Source organism: Macrosteles quadrilineatus, unplaced genomic scaffold (genome assembly GCF_028750875.1).
Source record: "Macrosteles quadrilineatus isolate MER2022 unplaced genomic scaffold, UCM_ALF_1.0 Scaffold_2__2_contigs__length_208266976, whole genome shotgun sequence".
Lineage (NCBI taxonomy): Eukaryota > Metazoa > Arthropoda > Insecta > Hemiptera > Cicadellidae > Macrosteles > Macrosteles quadrilineatus.
Genome location: NW_026542595.1, coordinates 66,047,025 through 66,070,825, shown reverse-complemented (window position 1 = coordinate 66,070,825; position 23,801 = coordinate 66,047,025). Strand labels below are relative to the sequence as shown.

The 23,801-nt window shown below is 34.5% G+C and overlaps 1 protein-coding gene across 7 annotated transcripts in view; it reads left to right on the top strand.

Moving 5' to 3' along the window:
• The window catches only part of LOC128988139 (histone deacetylase 11), a 100,373-nt gene that overhangs the window by 37,231 nt on the left and 39,341 nt on the right, over positions 1-23,801 (top strand). For 2 of the 7 annotated variants that reach the window (XM_054409367.1, XM_054409365.1), the window contains exons 1-2: positions 8,611-8,766; positions 10,122-10,253. In XM_054409367.1, the coding sequence (XP_054265342.1) occupies positions 10,221-10,253 (33 nt within the window). In that variant the 5' untranslated portion in view covers positions 8,611-8,766; positions 10,122-10,220. The other 5 variants (XM_054409366.1, XM_054409359.1, XM_054409360.1 and 2 more) reach the window with 5 other exon arrangements.

Sequence of the window (23,801 nt, the reverse complement as noted above, 5' to 3'; positions counted from 1 at the left end):
TAAAAAAGTGTTTTAACGGCATTTTCTTGTTTATTTAAATCATAGGAATGGTTTAAAAACGTTTAAAAGAAAAGTCTAGAAAGTTTGGAAATACCTTATGATTCCCTTGTTTACATTTTTCTTGTAAACAAAAAACTGTCATATGGCTACTTTTATCCCATAAGCCTAATGTTAAAATTTGAAAAAAATAGATCCTGCAGTGTGAAAACGGACGTTGGCGGAGAGGGGGAACATACCCTCCCTCAACGTTACCTCCCCTACATGCGCTAAAAATTTCGCGCAGGTCGTTTTCTAAACGGTTTACCTATAGTCATATCATGTAACTAACTCACTTTATTTACCTTTTTTCAAAATATAGAATAACGAAAAAACATATGATTATAATTAACAGAATTTAACAGGTGTTATGGATAAACTGTTCTCACAACAGTTCCTAAAGAGACAGCTGTTGATTAATAGCCCATACAGCCAATGGCAACTATGGGACCCACCGTTTATAGTGGAATCCACATTTTTCAGTAACTATCCGTCGTTTTAACAACTATATATCAAATGTGGTGACCCCATGTTGCACGAAATAAAATATGCATGTATTTTATTATTTTGTTGTTTATTTGGGCAATATAAATGGTAATTATACCACTATATTATAGTCACTATGTTATAGTCAATATAGGCTTAATCATACGTATTTATAAATTTAAATAATTTTATCGTTGACATGTATATAAATGACTGGCGGGTCATTTTCTGCCAAACATGGTAAAACTATGCAGTAGTCTAGGTGGTAGAAATAAAAAAATTTGTTGTTACACAAAATGTAATACTGTACTATGCAGCAAAATATGCGCTTAACCGGTATTACAACTTTTGCAACACTTGCTGCAATGAACATATATGGATCCATATCGAATGGGGCCTAACATCAGGGATGGATTTGTACAACTACTGTATGTACTTTCATGTCCAAGAATTGGTAAACGTTTCTGGTTAACGTTCTAATCTAACGTAATCTCTTATATTTCTAAAACATTTTTTAATGAAACTAAATGTTTTATGCATATTTGTTAGGCTTATTATGGGTTAAACCAATCAACTCTATAATTTATTCGAGTATTTATAATAGAGCGTTAATGGAGTTGTGAAACTTGTAGCATTAATAAAATCGTACTATTTTAGCTTGTAGCATTTGTTCCCTGTTTCCGATTTTGCCAGCTCTATACTTCCTTGCACTTTCTTAATTTTATTTTTATTTTTATTTAAATTTGCTAGTTATTTTTCATAGTGTTAACGTTATCCGCTGCGGCTTCCTGGTAAAATTATTTTTCTCCTCCTTTTGTAAATGCAACTTGTCTATATAACAATGTTTCGACTATAGAATATGGATGGACTGATGTACTCGTTCCTCACGCACAGGCTTTGCCTATGTGGGGATCTTCCATTATTTTTAAGAATTATTGTAATTTCTGTAACCATTCAATTTTCATGGATTAAATGATATTTTATTTGATTTTATTTTGATTTGTAATACAAGGAGGCAAGCTTTGATAAATTAAAGACTGTTCTGAGCAAACGGATTCACTAATTATTATTAAATAAACTACTTAGCCATGAGAAATACCACTAAATATCAATGGATATATTTTGATAAACACATTAGCTATGTGAATGAATTTAATAGAGTTTTCCATTTTACCATACCATACCCTTTGCCAAAAATGGCTGCTCTGAGTTCTCAATGTGGTTTCTTTAAAAGATATTGTAAAAAACATTTTGGTGACTGTTCCATATAGGTAATACGCTATTACCATATGCGAAAAAATCTCTCATGGTCTCATGGCAAAAATAATCCGATCTTGATGAAATTTGTACAAACGTGTCGTGAAAACCTACAACGAATGAGTCCGCGAACCAACACATTTGGAATACGTGAATGTGAACGGGAGTTTATGGAGGTAATAAGAATAAGAGGTAAAGATTTTTACGTGAGCATAATGAGTGAATTTCCAAACAAAATGTAAAATGTTAACCAAATGTAAATAGCTTATGGCATGCAGGATAAGGAATTTTGTATATATTAGCGAATTTCCCTATAGGGAAGTAGCTATTACCTTAGGTCTCATGGTAAGACCTAGGCCCGGGACCGATCTACTTTTTAATTTTGATTACCCCAGAGGCCAAAAACACCATTATTATACTGTATTATAGTGTACCTATTACTGTATTACTACTGTATATACCTATAGACTGGGATGGGTGGCGACTACGCACTATCCGCAGTACTATCCTGATAATTAGACCAATTCGTATATACCAAGGAAAAAAGTGGTTCGGATTCCACTACAAATCTGTAGGTCCCTCAGTCGCCATTAGCTGTTTAGGCTATTAATTAACAGCTGTGTCTAAGGAATATGTCGACCTTAGTCACTAACAAGACTACAAGATCGCGCCACTCATCATACACTCCATCTCCGATCTCCACTCATACTTGGCTTAAAATACCTTCGTTGTATGGTCGCCATTTCAAAGAAAAGTATAAAGTATATGTAAAAGTGGTGTATTCAAAGTTTCAATATTATATTTAATAAGCTTCGATGGAATGTCATCCCATCCGGCAGCTTAATTGCCTCTTTATAGTTCTCACAACATCGCAGAGTTCTCGCTGACATGTCTCAGGGAGAAAACCTTATCTGTGGCGTAAATGGCGTCACGACCTCGGCTGGCCCGTCCGTCTTAATTGTACTCGCAAGTTGCGCGCCAACTGAGGCAAAGTAGTTATTGAAATTATTGCTGACAATTTTTATTGCGTCTGGTCACAGAAAACAGGTGTAGCAGAGTCACCGTGCGCGCAGAAACAATAAACTGGGAAATTTTCCTTTCTACTTGGGCGGCCCGCGACTCATTCACAATGTTCCAGAACTTTCTTGAGTCACCGTTAGCTTCATCAATTTTAGTGTTATATTACCTGTATTTAGCTTTCTTTATCAATTATATTAATATGTTCCGGTATCTAGTAAACCTTGTCCGCAATGCGTGTTGAAAGGATGATGTCGGAGCTGCTTACTTAACTTATCTCGATAGCGTATTGACTTTAGGAGCCCATTTTTAGTTATCCATGGTTTTAATTTAGAGGCTTTGGCTGATTTATTTTCAATAATTGTATATTTATCTAAAATTTGCCCTATAATCTTATTAAACATTTCTGAAACTTCGTCCACGTCTACCGAATTTAATTCCTATTGTTCCAATTGGATGAATTTAGTTCCACGCCAATGCTTTGCCAAATTGATTGTCTTTGAAGTACAATTTTTTATTTCTATATTTTTTGACCTGGTGCTTTGCAATTCCAGATAGGTTGTAAAATGATCTGTTATTTCTGTCTCCAACACAGCCGAGAAAGCTGTGAAAGATGGTGGCAAAGTTATGAAAAAATGGTCAATGCATGTCTTACTAGCAGGACGTGTTACTTTATCAATGCAAGCAATGAATCCTAAGTCGGACTCGGACAGGATATCGAGGTACCGCTCTTCTTGTGAGTTAAAATTAGTTTGAATAATATCGCAATTCAAATCCCCTGCGTAGACATTTATCTGAGAACTTATTGTGTTAAGTTCTAAAAATTATTTCAAGTTGTCGTTAAAAAATCTGTAAATATGTATTCGGACTACGGTATACACAAAGCAGGTTACATGTAGCTCCGGCCCAGTCGAAGGTCAAGGACAAGCTCGTAGCCACGTCACTGAGCAGCAGCTGATTGCAGGACACTGATAACGAGTCATCGATGTAGACAACGATACCGTCACTTTGATTCAGATTGTTATAGGTTCTGAAAGTATTATAACCATGCATAAGATCACCCTGACGATTCAACCATGCTTCCGTTAGAATAATACAATTAAATCTACATTTAATACCTTGTAATAAAACTAGAAATTCGTCAATGTTTTTACCATAACTTCTTATGTTTTGGTGTAATATTTTAAAATCATATATAGCATTACAGTTGTTTGGTTTAAATTATAAGAGTTGAAACAATCAACGGTTAGTAACTACATTGCAATGTATGAAGGGGGTGGTTGTTTCGTCCATCAAAGCTAATTTATTTACTAAATTTAATGGGTTATTGCCGTCCGACTAGCTTAAATTGTGTATTTAGTGTCAAAACATCAGTGTTAAGATGAATTTAAACAATCTGTGTTTAGAGCGACATATAAGAGAGTGTGCCATGAGACATTAATACATCAATTATAACATAGTAAAAAATGAGAATCGAAAAAATATTCTATGAGCTAGATTATTAGCTAAAATTTAAAAATTCATTGTTGTTTATTGTCTAACTTAGATTAGGCACTAAACAAACTTTGGTAAACACAATCACATGATTATTACAATAAGTGTAAAAGTTAATAGGTAAACGGTTCAAATAAGACATTACGGCAATAACAGCCTGTTTATGAATATGTACAAAATGTTTCATACAACAGTTGATCTTTAGATTTTTAAATAAAATAATCGAAATAGATTAACACTTTTAATTAATTTACATTTCCTAACAGGAACTCATATAGCGTATTCTAAGTCATTTGACAAACACTATTTATTTTTCGTTAAACCGTATATCATTCAATTAGTCACTTAAACGAGATTATTGAAGTCATAATAATAGCTGTAAATGATTAAATTAGGAAGTTTTCCAGTTACTCTCAGTTACCAATGACAAAGGGACAGGATGAATGGTCCAAGATGAACTGACACAATTAAAAGTAGTTGATCAATTTGTAATTAATCCTACTACATCGTTGAGCAAATGCAATGTGTTTTATTAGACAACTAGTTATAATTTTACCATAGAAGATTATGTTTTTCTATTGCAATTTTTACGGTAAGAGATAGAAACGGTAAGAGATAGAAAGAAAACTTAAATACGTAAAATGTTTGTTTAAAAAGGACATTTCACATTATATTTAACTACCTGGCCCGACAGACGTCGTCCTGTCCTAATGTGGTGTTATGTCAAATGCTCGTTCCTTTTCAATATGAGCTCGTTCGCTGCGCTCACTTGCCTTCAGTTACATTTTTTATCAGAATTTATTTTTCATCACTCCTTAACGAAAGTAACTATTTTCGATAACAGCTGATATCAATGAAATTAGTCGTTTCCCAAGCTCTAATTTAGCGCGAGGGAAAATCGATCAGCTGATTTTCCCTCGCTCTAAATTTACTTTCCCTCGCTCTCATTTAGTTCTCCATTTATTCACTGCGCGCGCCAGTGTTTTGTTACGGTTTAATTTAATGATTTTAATCAGCTGTACGTATTTTTAAAAGTTGTGTTATTCTTTTATTTTGATGTTTAAACAAAATTTATTGAGAAATATACGTAGGTTTCTTTTTAGAAGATTTTATTTTATTTTGATGTTCAATCAAATTAATTGAGAAATCAAATTGTTTTAATATACTGAGGTCTGCTATTCTGTGTTTGTGTATTTTTGCGTCGTGATGAAAAGTATCGTTCATAACTCGTACCGAAAGTTATTATCCGGCACTTGCTCCATTATTCCCGTCCTCGGCTTCGCCTCGTACGTGAAAATAGCTCTCACATACTCGGCTTCGCCTCGCACGTGTAATTGGGGTTCCCTGTGTTCGGCTTCGCCTCACACAAAAACTTGGGCGCGCGACGGAAAATGCCACTTTCGGTCCTAGTAATGAAATATACTATTACAATCTGGTCAAACAAATATGAGAACAATAAGTAAAACATTTATCAAAACAATGTCAGGAAGCAAGCACCTGTTCATCAACAAGTCTTGCCAAAAATTGGACCAATCATAAATATTTACAGAAATCTGTAGCTTAGGTCCAGCACATGCACAACACTTTTTAATCTGGTAATGCACTGACTATTGCCCAGCAGATTAACAGCAAGACTGTTCGGATGATATTCTAATTTTTCTTGATACTCTTTGCTAAGGTCTGTAATTTCTACTTTCACTGATTTAATTTTGAAGTCATTCCTAATTGTAGTGTTGGATAAGAACCAAGGTGCGCCAATTCTTCTCAGTGCCTTAGCCTGAAATCGTTTAAGAATTTCGATGTTGGATTTGCTCGAGGTCCCCCAAAGTTGAATTCCGTATGTCCAAATTGGTTTGATCATAATTTTATACAGTAAAATTTTCTTAGCCAATGATAATTTTGAATTCGTACCTAGTTAGTAGCCAATTGAGTTTACAAATTTTTAATTCCATTTGCTGTCTCTTGCACCAGAGATGAGATTTCCAATTTAATTTTTTGTCAAGAGTTAGACCTAAATATTTTACACTGTCTGCCTCCGTTAAGGCTACATATTATTAATGGTTACTGGAGGATTGTACTCTGTTCTCAGAGTAAAAACAATATGTTTGGACTTGTTTTCGTTGACTTTTATCCTCCACTTTTTAAGCCAATATTGGAGCTCAGTCAAGGCTTATAAGAGTTATAACAATCAACGTTAGTAATTACATTGCAATGTATGAAGGGGGTGGTTGCTTCCAGAATTGCCTCCAAGGAACAACATGTAATATTTAACAACATAATGTAATATTTTATGTTACATTTGACAACAAATATTCGTAAAAAACAAATGGGATAGAAACCTATTTGATAGCTCTCATTTTTTTATGCATAGATTTGTTTTTAAAAATTAGGTTATCATTACAACAGCTGTTTCCTTAATTTAATTTAATCAAGAAATGACAAACATGGCATAGTAAACAAAATAAAACATTCTTCCATAAGATTAACATGTAAACTGTAAAGGGCCTTAGGACGCTACCCTTAAGGGTTTTTGAAACGGAAACCGGCTATTATGTTATTATAGTACCTAAGGAATATCCCTGTAAATTTTCATGCCAATTGGTTCAGTAGTTTTCTAGTTATAAACGCTGTAACTAACACAACTTTCTTTTATATATTTCTAGTTGGCCCGACAGACGTCGTCCTGTCCTAATGTGGTTTTATGTCAAATGTTCGTTCATTTTCAAGATGAGCATGTTCGCATGGCTCAATCACGTCTAGGTTGAAGTTCGTTCGCTACGCTCACTCACCTTTTGGTTGCAAATTAGCTGTTGTCATAAATTGAAAAAAATAATAGTGTTGCACCCTGTTGGTAAACCTATTAATTTCTTAATGCTATTGAACATCATAGAATTAAATTCTTTAGTTTGAACCAGCTGTTAAGAATCTTTAATTCCATTTAAATATGAGTACTCATAAGGTTAACATGGGAAACTCCAGAGCCACTGGGGCGGAGCCCTTTTGACGGATCTGCACCAAACTTCACACAAACCATCCTTGAATAATGCTTAATAATAACTGAAAGTTTCATTACAATCTGTCGATCGGTTTCGGAGTCCATAAAGGACAAACAAACAAACATACATACATACAAACAAACATACATTGGATTTTATATATATAGAAGATTTGTTATAGGCCTAGCTTGCTATTTAACAGTTTTGAGTTTTCAGCTTTCTTTTATTCTTCAAATTCGAGATTTTTTTATAATTAGAAAATAACATGGAAAATGCCCTTGCTACAAGTTATCTTAAAGAGTAGCTCATGAATAGGCTTGGAAAGAAATTTGGTGCTGTTCCGTTCAGTAGTTAGGGTATTACGGTAGTTAACTTCAAAGTCCTTTTGTAAAACGTTTTAAACCACCCTGTAAATACGGTTAAAGATAATTAAATTTCTTTGCACAAAAATGATCGGGGTGATTAGACCTTTAAATTGATGTATCACACAACCCATGTTTAAATTTGAAAATTTCTCAAAAAGCACCCCAACCCCCCAAATTGGGCCCTTTTGGGGCATTTTTCAAAATTAAAAATTATTTTATTGGATTTTGCATGTCCAAATTAGGGGGAAATGAGAACAAACAAGTGTTAAACGCCTTACCTTTGCACACAACAGATATGGAAAGTTTTCAAATGAACACCTGTATATATTTCAAATAAATTTATGATTGAAAACACTTTGGATTGATATCATATTCATCCTCAAGCTAAGTTTGGCCTTTGTAGCAAGTTTTAACTAGCTACCTTCTTACACGAAAAAAAAACAGTATAATGAATCATAATACAAGTGTGACAAATGTCAAATTATTGTAAAGCCTTCAAACGGCAGAACACATATTATATACACAAGATAGTTGATATAGCATTGACAAATTTGAAGGAGACTGCAAGCGCCGTGAATAGAAGTCGTTCGGAGTTAAAAAAAGAACGACTCTCATTATACTCAACCGATCTGTTCAGCAAGAGCTGTTCACCTTCAATTTGAATCTCCCGCTCTTTGTCGATCTGTTTTGCTTGTCGACATTTTGCGTGTCGATAAAGTGGGAAAATTTACACAACCGTCCCACATAACAGACATCCCACATAACCGACATCCCACTTTACAGACATCCCATATTACCGACACTGTCGACATTTTGAGTTGTCGACATTATGGGACTATTTCAGTGTCGATCTTTTGGGATGTCGATAAACTGGGACCCCACGGCTTGGACTACTCACGATTACTAGAAAAAACGTGGTTGCACTACACAGCGTCAGCGTTGGACAGTGACGTTTTTTTTGTACGTAGTTGTAGTTGTCTGCCTCCCTGCCTCTGTTTTGTAACTGTCAAATCTCTAAACAACAAATTGGTTGTTTATTTAAAATGTACAATATTAATAGATAGTAGGCTAGCTATTTATTTTTAATCAATTACTAGCCTACAATTATTGTGATGGTATGTTGAAACATTTGCTATTAAATTTTGTAGGCCTAATTTTAAAATAAAAATAAAGGTTATTTGGATGATCTCTATTCTAAAGTTAGGCATTGATATATTTCCATTTAACTTATTTGGTAATAGGAAGCTCAATCTATGCTTTGTAACATTTAGCAAATTTCCCTTAGGGAATAAGCTATTGCTATTACCGTAGTACTCATGGTAAGACCTGGACCCAAGACCAATTTACTTGAATGAACCGATTTTGATTAAATTTGCTACAAACGTGTAAATTTACATTTATTCGAACGAGTTCGTAAACCAGCATGATTGGACTAAATTATGAGAACAGTGGTTTATGGGGGATTTTAGGGGGTAAAAAATGGTTTTTCCCATTTTTGACCCTAAAAACATGAAATTTTGCAATTTGTAACTAAACCATTTTGTAGAGCTAAAAAAACAAATAATTCAGTATGTTGAAGCTTTGTTGTGTGCCTAATAGTTACGGAGAAAATTACAAAAAATTGTAGGTAAATATAAAACTCCCATGTTAACTGCGCTATTGCTGCTAGTGTAATCGTAATATAAAACCCCTTAGTAACTACCAATTCCAAACTGTCACTCTCACACTGTCGGACGGACGGACTGTCGTCTCAGATTGTCGGTTGTGCCTTGGCTATTATTTTTTTACCACTGTCATCGCCACCTTTTAATTCATTACGTTAACTTATAATCATTAATAATAGCATTACTGGTACCTATCTAGACTAATCCGTAATCTACTCAGGGACTCTACTACAATATTCAGTAAAACCATTGACTATTGGTTACTGTAGTAGACGTTTCATCTATATGGACCAGCTGTCGTAAATTTTTTGTTAAAAAAGAACACAGTTGTGTCAGCGGTAACTAAAATTTTCTACCTTATTTTTTTTTTGCTGGCCAATTTGGTGGGTCATAACAGTTGCTCTTGCTTACAATAAGTCATTCCATTAGTTTAAATTGGTAAAAAAGATTGTTAATTCGACAGAAATCAGTGATTTAGATCAGCACAATCTGTCGGTGGCTCACATCAACTATGACAATTTTGGTTAAAAAACTGGCTTACAAATTTTGCATGGGGATGGTATGTAGAGTTGTGTTAATAGTCAAAGGTAAAACATAAGAAATTCATTTTCAAATTCTTGTATTTTACCTATAATATCAATTTCTTACATTGACAATATTTATAGAAGTTTTACATATATTTGCTCAATAGTCCACATCCAAATGACCAAGTTTGTAGAATACAAATTCTTATTTGCAATTACAATGCTCATGAGCTAACTTATAGGAACTGTCTTTGTTATATAGTTAAGTTTAATTTATTTTAGGTTTGGAGATCGATTGAAGAGCTGTGATAAATCATGACCAATGAAGACCAAAATGACCACAATTTAAATTTAATACAACCTTAATTAAAGTCAACGTCAATGGGGAAATTCAAAAGACATTCTTCAGTTAGGGTAAGTAGCCTCAAAAGTATGTAGGCTAGTTTGTAGGCCTATAGCCTGGTACAGAATTACACACAATGAAGGTCTTGAGGTGAGGACTGCAGAAGAGATATTGCTGCAAGAAGATATACACCACCCTGCTTTGACTCTCTCCTTCAGGGTCACTGACCCCCCAATTTCTCAATGTTCCTCATACTTCCATGATTTCCGTCGCTGCGACATGAGTGCTGTGTTTGATAGTCTGCTCCAACTCAACTATCCCGCTTTTACCGATCACCATCATTGAAGACGAATTTAACAATTTCTGCAATTACCTGGAATCTGCGATCAAACAGTACACACCGATGAGAAAAGTTGCCAGTTGTAAATTTTATTTATGGTTTTCAAAACATCTTAGAAGTTTGGTAATTCAAAAGAAGATTCTGCATAAAATTACAAGTCATCCCCGTCCCAACAAGACTAGATCAACTTTCAACATTTAAGAAGAATCTGTAATCAACTTACCAGCCAATGCCACTCTGTATATCTAAACAAAGTTGAGGAGAGCATCCCCTCAAATATAAAATCCTTCTGTTCTTAAATGTTAACTGTCAAAAAAGCTCCACTTCTCTTCCATCTTCCATGTTTCTTGACTCCGACGAGGCTACTGACGCAGGAGGAAAATGTAACCTTTTCTCGAGATTCTTCTCATCCGTATTCAACCTGAGCAACATACCACAGCCAACTTATGACTCTGGGTTGAATCAGTCAATAGAACTGTACCTTTTCAGCCAGGGCCGGACTTACGACATCAGGGGCCCCGGGCAAATTTTCCAATGGGGCCCTAGGATTTCAGTTCGGGGGAAGGGGGTCCTCCAGTGGGATTAGGGGGTCCTCCCCCGGGAAAATTTTCTAAATTTAGGCTTCAAATAGAGCAATTTAAGGCCAAATAAGCAATAAGTTCTATATAAAAAAATTTTCTTAAAATATAACTATTTTAACATATTTTTATATACAGCATATTTTAATTTTATACACAAAAATAAAAATGTATTGCTTTATAGTACCAGTGACGGCATATTTGGTATGGTATTATGGTAGGCTACCATAATATATTTGGATAAGAAGTATTGATATATTTTTGTTTATTACGTATTTAAATTATCGATTATTGCCGTTGATTTGTATGGTTTTTCAATATTACTACAATATAGGTGTGATTATTTTATTTTCATAATGGTTTTGGTACCTATGGCATTCTCGTTTTTATAATATGTTAAAGTCCTAACATGAAAAGTACCATTGGGGACTTTCAAGTTTGAGTTTTTTTATTGAGGAGCAAAATCTTGCAATGTCTAATAAACACTCACAAGCTAAGTATTTATATGAGTAACTGAAAGATGTTTAAATGGATCCAATATCGATTACAACACAAACATAGCATTTAATACAACATTACTCACTTCAGCTTTGTTTTTGTACTGTTAGTTTGCAGAATTACAATAAAATAACACAAAAGTAAGACAATTTCAACCAACTTGACGTGACCACTAGTCTCAAAGGACAAACTATGGGAGTAAAGTGATTTAAATTGTTTTGGATAGGCGATAAGGCATTTTATGTGTGTGTATGCACGTGCGTGAGAGGCAGGACTAGACAGGATCCCTTATCAGCTCATTATCATTTACTAGCAGAATACCCGTCCTTCGTACGGGGTTGGCATATAAGTATAAAATGCTTATTGCAGAATGGGAGAGGAGATGGTTTAAGAAAATTTGGTTTTTTCATTTATATGGTAATGGTATCCTATAGTGTAGCACGCATCTACAAAATTAGTAGGGTAAGTAAACTGTTGTAATATTGCTTGTTTATGGATATTTGTTTATCAAACTTGGCTGATTATTTTTTTTTAATTATACTAAGCTAATGATATTTTCCTAAAAATCACACTTCCTTACCCTCCCTGTAGCAGCAAACCTCGGTACTCGTTAAACCTTATGATGTTGAATTAGATAGAATTAATTGAAAAAAGTAACACAAATGGAAATTTGCTTAGGCTGCAGGTTTGCTGCGGCGAGGGTATTATGGAATTGTAATTGATTTAGAAAGAAGACTTTGTTGTAATACATGATTAACTCAAATTTATATAAGATACTAAATAAATAAATCCCGTCGGTCACAATTAGTAGAGCCGGTCGTTTGTTAATTGACTGGCGCTACTGCAACCAGCACTACTATTCGTATTTTCTAGCAGCCACGAATTCGTGCTAGCAGCTATGCCCGTGCCTTGCAACAGGGTCAGTATGCAAAAGAGACAAAGTTGGTTCTTTGAAAATGCAAAACGGTTTCACTCCTACCGTTTAATTTAGAAACGACATTAAACTCTATTACTTAACTTAATAATAGTACGTTTTTGTTAACTCATACTGTGAATACTTATTTAGGCTACCAAGGATACAAAACCAATGATAGGTTTTAAGGTATGATAAAAGAATGTGTTTAATGGTTTGCACTGTAAAGGAAAAGCTATCACAATAGTTCCAAACCTGACAATAGGGTAATTTTCTAATTCTAACATATGTTAGTGAAATTATAATCAGGCAAATGGGAATTCGTTCAGTCTATAGGTTTGCTGCGGCAGGGGGATTATATTACTGTTAACAAAAAAATAAATCAAAAGAATAAACCTCATAAAAATTTAGGATAAGGGCCTAGGTTAATACGGCAATATAGAATCTGAGTTATTTCCTATATCCGTGAATGATTTCTTTTACAATGAATTATTTCCTATAAAATGTATTACTACATTTCACAAATATTAGAACAGAGATCATAAACGTAAACAAATGAAGTAACTAAAAGAATCCTACTAATGAAATTACATTAACATATGGTTTGACAGCTCCATTTAAGTCATTTTAAATAATGTTTACATTCGGCCTAGTGACATCATTATTTTAAATTTATAATTCTTACCCTCTTTGTTCTAATATTCGTGCAGTATTTAATATGTTTGAACCAGCTGTGTAGAATTGTGAAATCAAAATTCATCTGACCGTTAGTTCTGCTTGTTTACATTTTAAAACTTTGTAGGTTTGTTCTTTGTTACCATGGATACCACCAATCAATATTTACTTTTAAATCTCTCACCTCAAATTTTTGAAAGCCCACGGGGCAGAGCCCTAGGACTATATCGAGGCGGGAATATGTATCCTCGGAGCTGTAGCTTCAATTGTGTGCAATTTGAGCCCAGTCGGTTCAGTAGTTTTTGAGATTATCTCATACAAACACACACACACACACAGACACCACCTCTTCTTTATAATAGTATAGATTGTTGCAGCTGCTTCTGCTTATTCGCTTATTTACGATTTCATACGACAACGCTCGCCCAATCCCAATAAATGTAATTTTTTGTTAACATCAGACGACTCTAGTGGTTTTAAAGTGTCTATATAGGTTTAAAAAATCTTACTGGTGCTACAGTATATGATTTTGACTCCAAAGACTAAATTGGAGATCAAAATTTGGACGCATAACTTAATTAATTACTATTTTACAAAACCTTTCAATTGAACGGATAATATACTTCTACCCCTTAAAATCCTGATTGGTATATACTTAGAGGTAAAAGAAAAGAATAACATTTAATAAAACATAAACGGAGCAATGTTTTTATTTTTAAAAGTATTTGAACTCCAGTGAATCTCCATTTAACACAATACAATTTTACAAGTTACGTTCTACGTTGGGACAAGGGTTTTCATATTTATTGTATTTTTGCCCCAAACGCGGGACCCCCTTCAACTCATTCGCCGCGGCCGTACGTTCGGGCGAGCGGCTTCATTGAAACTGAAACTTGTCCGTCACAGCCTATAGTAATACCACATATAGCACATATGCTCAGCTCATGTAAACCAGGCCTAAGCGTGGGGCCCAGTGCAACTCTGAGAAAAAGTCCCTTAGGGTCAAGAATCTCATTCCTAGTAATGCCTTAAAATGCACCGAACAATAACCTTAAACATAGGATAGCGAAAATAAAAATAAAGCTATTACAAAAGAAGGCCATTTGTTAAGTGTCTGATCAATTTTCGAAGTTAATGATAAAAACTAATGTACAAAGGGGGCCCCTGTCGGGGCCCCCTTGGCCCGGGGGCCCCGGGCGTTCGCCCCCTTCGCCCATAGGTAAGTCCGGCCCTGTTTTCAGCCATAGATGACAAAGTAAGTTGCAGGCACTGCAGTTTTCCAAATAATGTAAATTGAATGCTATGGAACTCAACGTCTCGAAATGTGTGGTTATGTTCTTCCTAGTCGAAGTAGCTTGGTGCATGAGTATGTTTATTCCATCAATAGCAGTAGTCTTAATGTGGTCCAGAGAATCACGGATCTTGGTGTGATTACCACTCCCTTCCTTTGCCCACTTGAACATTTGGTGTACAGTATACAGGGTGATTGATATAAGTGTGCCAGCCGTTTTATTCGAAAACTATAAGAGATATCAAAAAAAGTTAAATGGTAAGTGCCTTGGATTTTTTATTAAAAAAATTGTAGTCTAGTCAAAAAAATTATTTTAGCCGCCATTTTTCCAATATGGCCGCCAACTTGGATTTTTCTTTCGGAACACCCTGTATTTTATGATGTATTCCGGTAGAAAATGTAATTTTAAAACGATTTTATTCTTGTAATTTTTTTCATAAACCTAACCGTTTCAAAGATAATAATGGTTAAAGTTTTGAAATTTCTGCATGAGAAAGAGTTTCGATAAAGGCCTAAGCAAGCATGCCAGCTGTTTTGTTCGAAAACCATTAAAAATTTCACAACTTAAACCATTATTATCTTTGAAACGGTTAGGTTTATGAAAAAAATATCGTCTTAAAATTACTTTTTCTACCAGAATACATCATAAAATACAGAGTGTTCCATAAGAAAAATCAAAGTTGGCGGCCATATTGGAAAAATGGCGGCTAAAATAATTTTTTTGGCTTGACTATAATTTTTTAAATAAAAAATCCAAGGGACTTACCATTTAACTTTTTTTGATATCTCTTATAGTTTTCGAATAAAACGGCTGGCACACTTATATCAATCACCCTGTATATCTTTTTGAGTATCATCTCTGCTGGGTTTTACCCAAACAAGGGTGCTGGGCATTCCTCCTGCTGTACTCAAATACTGTGCTCCTGTTCTTGCCCCTCACTTCCATATTTACTTCACAAAACTACTCAAAGTGGGTGTTTTTCCTTCGTCTTTGAAGAAGAGTTATGTTGTCCCCATATTCAAATCTGGATGCAAAAAGAACGTACAAAATTACAGACCCTATTGCGATTCAGCCTGCCTTATCCAAGGTTTACAAAGGTCTCATTATTGATTCCTTAAGTTTTCAGCTCAGCAAACACATTGTTACTGAACAACATGGTTTCATGCTAAATCTCTCCTCCAATACCAACCTCCTTATCTTTCAAAATGCCGTAATGACAGCGTTTACTGAACACTCTCAAGTAGATTGCTTTTATCAAGACTTCAGCAAGGCCTTCAAAAGGATTTATCTGATTGAAAAACTAGAAGGATATGGCATATGTGGTTCATTACTCTGCTGGGTAAAGAGTTACCTCACAGGTCGCATCCTCATTGTTAAATGTGACGGAGGCCTGTCTCCCCCTTTCTCAGTCACTTCGGGTGTGCCTCAAGGCTCTCACCTTGGCCCGCTGCTGTTCAACCTGTTCGTCAATGACATCTGCAATTCGATTACAACACAGTTCCTTCTGTTTGCTGATGACATTCAAATTCAAATTCAAATTTAAATTATCTTTATTTATTTTATGTACAAAACGTACAATAAATAGTGTCAAAGCTTATAATTACTATGTACAAATACTTAACCTAAACAAAAAATACAGAAAATAAAACTATCTATAGCTGTATACATTCATAAACAGTTCATCTATTGAGTAGATGGGTTTTTCTATCAAAAATTCTTTAAGTTTTTGTCTAAACTTTTTTTTATCCTTAATATCTTTTATTTCATTTGGTATTATCTTTAAAAACTTTACACCGGCATATGAGGGCTTATTTTTATACATTTCTAAGTTGTGTTTCGGTAGAACTATATTATTTTTGTTTCTAGTGTTGTATTGATGGGTTTCACAATGTGTTTTAAATTTTTCCTGGTTATTTTTTACATGCACGATACATTCGAGTACGTACAAACTAAACACAGTTAATATTTTCAAATTGACAAATTGTTGCTTTACAGACTCATTATAATCTAGATTTAACATTATTCTTATTGCCTTTTTCTGTAAAACAAATATCTTATCTAAATTTTTCTGGGAAGTGCCTCCATACACTACTATTGCATAAGATATATGTGATTGGATATGGGAATGAAAAACTATTTTTAATGTTGCTAGGTCACTTAAATAAAACATTCTTTTCAAGGCATAGATTCCAGAATTTACCTTGCGCACAATGCTTTCTACATGATGATCCCACCTAAGACATTCATCAATATGGATACCTAAAAATGTTGTACAATCAATTTGATTTATTGTGTTGTTGTCAATAAAAATATGAGGGCTACACTTATTTTTGTTCTGCTTAGTGCTGAAAGAAATAAAATTAGTTTTTTGTGAATTTAGCATTAATCGATTGTTTACAAAAAATTCTTGGATTTGTGATAATTCTATATGAGCTGCTACTTCCAAATCAATCTGACATTTAGCAGATACAATAAGATTAGAATCGTCAGCATACTGTACGAGTTTAGAACTATATATTACATTGTTACATAGGCAGTTTGGCATATTCTTAACGTAACAAATAAAAAGCAAAGGTCCAAGAATAGACCCTTGCGGGACGCCATTCTTTATACTTTGTGTTGCGGAGGGAATTTTTGAAATTATAGCGTTGTTTATATGACTGATTTCTGTAAATTGCTGCCTGTTGGTGAGATATGACCTGAACCACTGCAAAGGAGTTTTTTGAATCCCAAGATAGTGCAATTTCTGTAACAGCCTTTCATGTATACTATCAAATGCCTTGGAAAGGTCCATGAAAATACCAGCAACACATTCTTTTTTGTCTATTGATTGTATAATTGATTCCGTAAAATTGATCAGAGCTGTTGTGACAGATTTATCCTTGCAAAAACCATGTTGTTCGTCATCTAAAAGACTATTTTGTTCTAAACATAGCATGAGTCTTCCATGCATGGCTTTTTCAAAAACTTTTGAGATTGAAGGGAGAATAGAAACTGGACGATAATTTTCTACATTAAGTTCATCCCCTTTTTTGTAGATTGGTATGATTTTAGAAATCTTCAATTTGTCCGGGAAGATGCCAGAAATGAATGATGAATTTATCAGGTGTAATAAAGGCTTTATCAATGCGATTTTTGAAAACTTTATAACTGTTATTGGTATTTCATCATATCCGTAAGAGTTTTTATTTTTCAAAGAATCAATTACTTTAGCCAATTCGTCCTCATTAAGTGGATTGCATCGGAACACTTTTTGTGGATTTAACAAGTTATTTGTCAAAGTCACGGGTTGTGCTGGAGGCAAATCCTCAAGTAAATTTTCAATTACATTTACATAATAGTCATTAAAAATCTTACTAACATGAGTTGGATTGGAGACCAGTCTACCATCAGATTCTATTACAATATTTTCACCAGATTTGATTTTTTTATTTGCTACTTCTGAGTTAATGATTTCCCAAGTTGTTTTGGAGATGTTATTGGAGTTTGCAATTTTGTTTTGGAAAAATTGTTTCTTTGCATTTACTGAATTTATTTTGAACTGCCTATTTCTAGTTTTTACTTGTTTATGAAGTTCAGTAGACTTTGTCCTTCTTGCCTGTTGGCTAAGTTCTACAATATTGTTTTTTTCCTCTTTTAACTCCTCAGTTATCCATGTTTTTTTATTTTTATTTATTTTTAATAGAACTCGTGGAAAAGAAAGATTGAAATAATATTTAAATATGCTATCAAAACTGTTGTACTTTTCATCAACAGTTGCATTGTAGACTGCGCTCCAATCCTCCTTTACTGTTGTATTATTATATATATCACTGTAATCTAGTGATATAGATTTAGCCTAATGGATTGGTACATTGCTTTGTATAGGCTAATACGTTTTGTAATGTTGGTAGTCCTGCTGTCGGTTGCTGAATGTAATGATGTAGTGTTTATGTACAGAGATGACTGGTGTTGTGTGGTGTCTCAAATATAATCCGTTTGTATCTTAAAAGTGTTTTAATCTTCAACCACAGTTCACACGACAAAAAATGCAAGTGGTCATGGGCCAAGTATGCTAAAACTAAAAAAGTTATTTTTTGGAAGTTAAAGTCGTGAATAACCCCATAGTCAAAAAGTGAGGTTATGCAGTCACATTGCTTGAACTGAAGTGAGGTTGAGGTTATGCAGTTAAATTGCTTGACAGTGCGAGTAAGTTCGTTTTTGGAATTAAAATTGTGAAATTATATACTCACAATGGATCCAATGAAATGTATTGTTGATAAATTGGAAGGACAGCACAATTGGACTGATTGGAAATTTCAGATTAAATTCAGTTACAAGTGAACAATGTCATGAGTGCAGTCGAAAATAAGTTCGAACTCCCGGAGAAACCTCCTGATACGGAAAGTGAAAAAGTTCATAAAGAATACGAGAAGACAGTGCTAGCCTTAAACAAAAGTGAGTTTGTAGCTCAAAACCTTATCGTAAGCTCAATAAGTAGCCAGGTGAGGCAGCTTATAAACATGTGCACCTCAGCGAAGGACATGTGGGACAAACTACACAGTGTGTTTGAACAACGGACAGAACAACGCCAGGATAGACTGTTTAATGAGTTTTTCGGTATAAAAATGAAGGACAGTAATGACAGTGTTGCTAAACACATATCAAAACTCGAAAAACTGTGGACGGAATTGCAAGATGAAACCTGGAAAGAAGACAAGGTAAAATTGCCTGAATCACTCTTTTTGAACAGAATACTCAATACTCTGCCTAATGATTACTTTGAGTTTTTAAACGCTTGGGAATCAATGCCTAAAGATCAGAGAAATTTAAAGAATCTCTGTGAGAGGCTGTGTATAGTGGAGAACAGGCTGCTCGAGAAGGATAAATGTGCAGAAGCGACAACAGCTCTTGCTGCCAAGACTAAGTTCAAAAGAAATTATGGATATAGGCCTAAGCCTAATGAAGTGGCTACTATGAATAGTAAACCCACGAATCAAATCGGACCAAAATGTTATGCCTGTGGCAAGTTTGGACATATTAAAAAGAACTGCTATTCTCTTAATAACAATAAAGTTGATAGGCCTACAAAAAGAAGTGACAGTAAAAATGTAGATAAAAGTAAAAGTGAATCTTTGTTAACTGTCTTATCTGCAAGTTGTGATAAGAAGAATTGGGTTGTCGACTCTGGAGCGACTGCTCATATGACTCCCAGGAAAGAGAATTTTGTGGATCTTAAATTAGATAAAAGTCTTAAAGTCACTGTGGCTAATAATCAAACAATTCAGTCACAAGGTGTCGGAGATGTGAAAATAACTACGGAGTATGGTGAAAAAGTTATTAAAGATGCTGTGTTTGTGCCTGATATAAAGACTAGCCTACTTTCGGTTAATAAAATGACAGAAAAAGGTCATACAGTAGTGTTTGATTCTGAGAAGTGTAAAGTGTACAACTCTGATCAAGAAATTGTTGTTACTGCAACTAAAAAGGATGACTTGTATATTTTGGATGAGAAATCAGAGTATTCTCTCGTAACAGTGAAAAACTCCATAAATAGACAACTTTGGCACAGAAGATTGGGACATCTGAACCGCATTGGTATGGATCTTCTCAGTAAAGGAATGGCAAGTGGAATATCGCTTGACAATGTTTCATCTGAACCCTGTATCGCGTGTTTAGAAGGAAAACAAGCTAGACTACCTTTTAAAGGTAAAGGCGGTAAAAGAGTAAACGAACCATTACAACTAATTCATTCTGACCTCTGTGGACCGATGCCAGAAAAGTCTTGGGGTGGATCTAGATATTTTCTAACCTTCATTGATGATCATTCGAGGAAAGTTTTTGTCTATTTTCTAAAGGCAAAGAACGAAGTGTTTAATGTTTTTAAACAGTTTCAAGCCATGGTTGAAAATGAAACGGACAAGAAAATCAAAGTGCTTCGGACAGATAATGGTGGTGAATATGTATCAAACGACATGAAGAATCATCTGCAGAAACTAGGAATTAAGCACCAGTTGACAATTCCCTACACTCCGGAACAAAATGGACTTGCGGAGAGGACGAATAGGACTCTAGTAGAAAAAGCAAGGTGTATGATGAAAGAAGCTAATTGTGATGAACGCTTTTGGGCAGAAGCAGTAAATACAGCAGAATACCTAGCAAACAGGTCACCTCATAAAGCGATCAAAGAACAGAAGACTCCAGAAGAAGTTTGGTCAAAGAAGAAAGTCAGCGTAGAACATTTGAAAGTGTTTGGATGTGTTGCTTACACACATATACCTAAAGCTCAAAGGAAAAAGTGGGACTCAAAAAGTGTACCGTATATTTTTGTCGGTTATTGTGAAGAAAGTAAAGGCTACAGATTGATTGATCCAAATCAACCTGGAAATATTGTAAGAGCGAAAGATGTAATTTTCTTGGAGAATAAATTTTCAATTGACAAACTGGATAGCTCAAGAGATGAAAAAGACTCGGCTGTTGTTTCAATCCACGAGAATGAAGTCAGCGATAATGAAGACGACAATGTTATAGATGAAGAAAACCAGACTGACGGCGATGAAGAATCTTCCGAAGAAAATGAAGCAGAAGATCAAAATGACGCAGCAGACATTATCATTCCAGATGAAGCAGAAGACGATGAAAATATAGGCCTACGTCTAGGCCTAACTCCACGACGACAGAGAAAAATACCCGAAAGATTTTCTGATTACGTCTTGTTCCAGTCAAAACTTTCACATAGTGTTCCAACTACATATCGTGAGGCGATGGCAAGTGATGAAAAAGGACTTTGGCTGAAAGCGATGCAAAAGGAGATGGAAGCCCTGTCTAGCTACAACGTGTGGGATCTAGTGGATCTTCCGCAGAATCAGAAGATAGTGAAGTGCAATTGGGTGTACAGTGTAAAAGGCAATGAGTGCGGTGAAGCAGTTAATCATAAAGCTCGGTTGGTTGCAAAAGGTTTTACGCAAGAATACGGTGTGGATTACAATGAAACATTCTCACCTGTTGTAAACAAAACCACACTAAGGGTATTGTTCGCTCTAGCTGGTAAGTTAGATCTATCAATTAATCACCTAGATATTAATACTGCATTTTTAAATGGAGAGTTAGAGGAAACTATTTACATGGAGCAACCAGAAGGTTTTGTAAATAAGAAATTTCCTAACAAAGTTTGTCTTTTAAAAAGAGCACTTTATGGTCTTAAAGAATCCCCTAGGGTATGGCATAATAAAGTTGAGGAAGAGTTAAATGAACTTGGCTATAAGAAATCTAAGTATGACTCTTGTATGTTCACAAAAATCAAAAGTAACTCGTTCAATGTTGTGGCATTACATGTTGATGATTTTTTGGTGTTCTCTAATAATGATTCTGAAAAGTCTAAACTTAAGAAACATCTTATGTCAAAGTTTAGTGTAAAAGACTTAGGTGAAGCAAAATTTTGTCTCGGTTTGAATCTTGAGAAATTTGATGGTAAAGTAAAAGTCTCTCAGAAAACTTTTATCCTTGATTTGTTAAAGCGATTCAATATGTTGGATGCAAATCCTGTAAGCACACCAATGGAATGTAATGTTAGGTTAGATCTGAGCAACAAAGAGAAGGAAAACCAATCAAAGCCCGATGTTCCATATCAATCCTTAATTGGCTCATTAATGTATTTGGCTGTAAATACTAGACCTGATATTGCTTATACTATTTCGTACTTGAGTCAATTTAATACTTGTTTTAATCTCTCTCATTGGAAAGCTGCAAAAAGAGTTCTGAGGTACTTGAAAGGTACAATCAACTATGGTTTAACTTATGATGACAGTGCAGACATAAATGTCATAGGTTATGTAGATGCCGATTGGGCAAACAATGTACTAGATAGAAAGTCCTACAGCGGATTTGTTTTCAAAATGTGTAATGGACCAGTTTCTTGGGAAGCTAAGAAACAACCCTGTGTAACTTTAAGTAGTACTGAAGCAGAATATGTTGCAATTACACAAGCAGCTAAAGAATGTGTGTTTTTAAAAGGCCTCTTAAAAGAACTTATTGATTATGATGAAGCAATTGTAGTGTATAATGACAACCAAAGCGCTCAAAGACTAGTGTACAATCCTGTTTTTCATAATCGAACAAAACACATTGATACTAAGTTTCATTTCATTAGGGAAACTGTTAAGTCAAACAAAGTAGTTTTGAAGTATCTGCCTACAGATAAAATGTTAGCAGATGTATTGACTAAAGGTCTTCCTAAAGCTAAACATGTATTTTGTACTAAAGGTATTGCTTTGACTTAATGTGAAGAAGCGTTGGTTGAGCTATCACTAGATTAAGGGGGTATGTTGTATTATTATATATATCACTGTAATCTAGTGATATAGATTTAGCCTAATGGATTGGTACATTGCTTTGTATAGGCTAATACGTTTTGTAATGTTGGTAGTCCTGCTGTCGGTTGCTGAATGTAATGATGTAGTGTTTATGTACTGTTGACTGGTGTTGTGTCTCAAATATAATCCGTTTAAATCTTAAAGTGTTTTAATGTTCAACCACAGTTCACACGACTAAAAATGCAAGTTTTACAAGTAATGAATTGAAGAGAGTCATGTTATCTTTTGTAAATTTCCTCCCATACCTAAATAATTGTTTATTTTCATTATTACCTAATGTACATCTAATTTTCAATACCTGCCCATCATGATCAGACAAACCAGTTAGGTACTAAACCTTCTATCTGAAGAAAATTGACATCAATGTTAGTTAAAAAATTATCTATCCCAGATTCTGAATTAGCTGTTACTCTGGTGGGAAAGTCTACTAAGTACCTTAAGCCATGCCGAGTAAGAACATTTTAAAACTCAACTGATTCAGTAGAGCTTTGTAAAATATTTATATTAAAATCTCCAGCAATCACAATATATTTTTCTTTTTTTAACAGTATAGTTATCAGGTTATCGAGCCTATTGAGAAATTCTATTGTTTGGAAGTTAGGTGTTCTATATACTGCCGCTGTTATAAATTTGAATTTACCTATCTGAAATTTGGCCAAACAACATTCAAACATTCTATCCTCACAAAGGCTGTTTAATTCTATAGAAACAAAAACTTTCCCCTTCAAACCCCGTTCTGCCAAAACCATTACTCCTCCTCCTGTAGGTGTAGTTCGAGCATATTGATTTACTAAGCAATAATTAGATAGGTTAAAACGTTCTATCTCTACTGGACCAAGATTATGCTCAGAAAGTATTATTATATCAGGTTTAATTTCCGACAAAATTATTTCTAACGGTTCAATACGTGACTGTAAATCTTGCATGTTTTGATGAAAAATTTTCAGGTTCTTAGTTTTATTAATTTTAGTA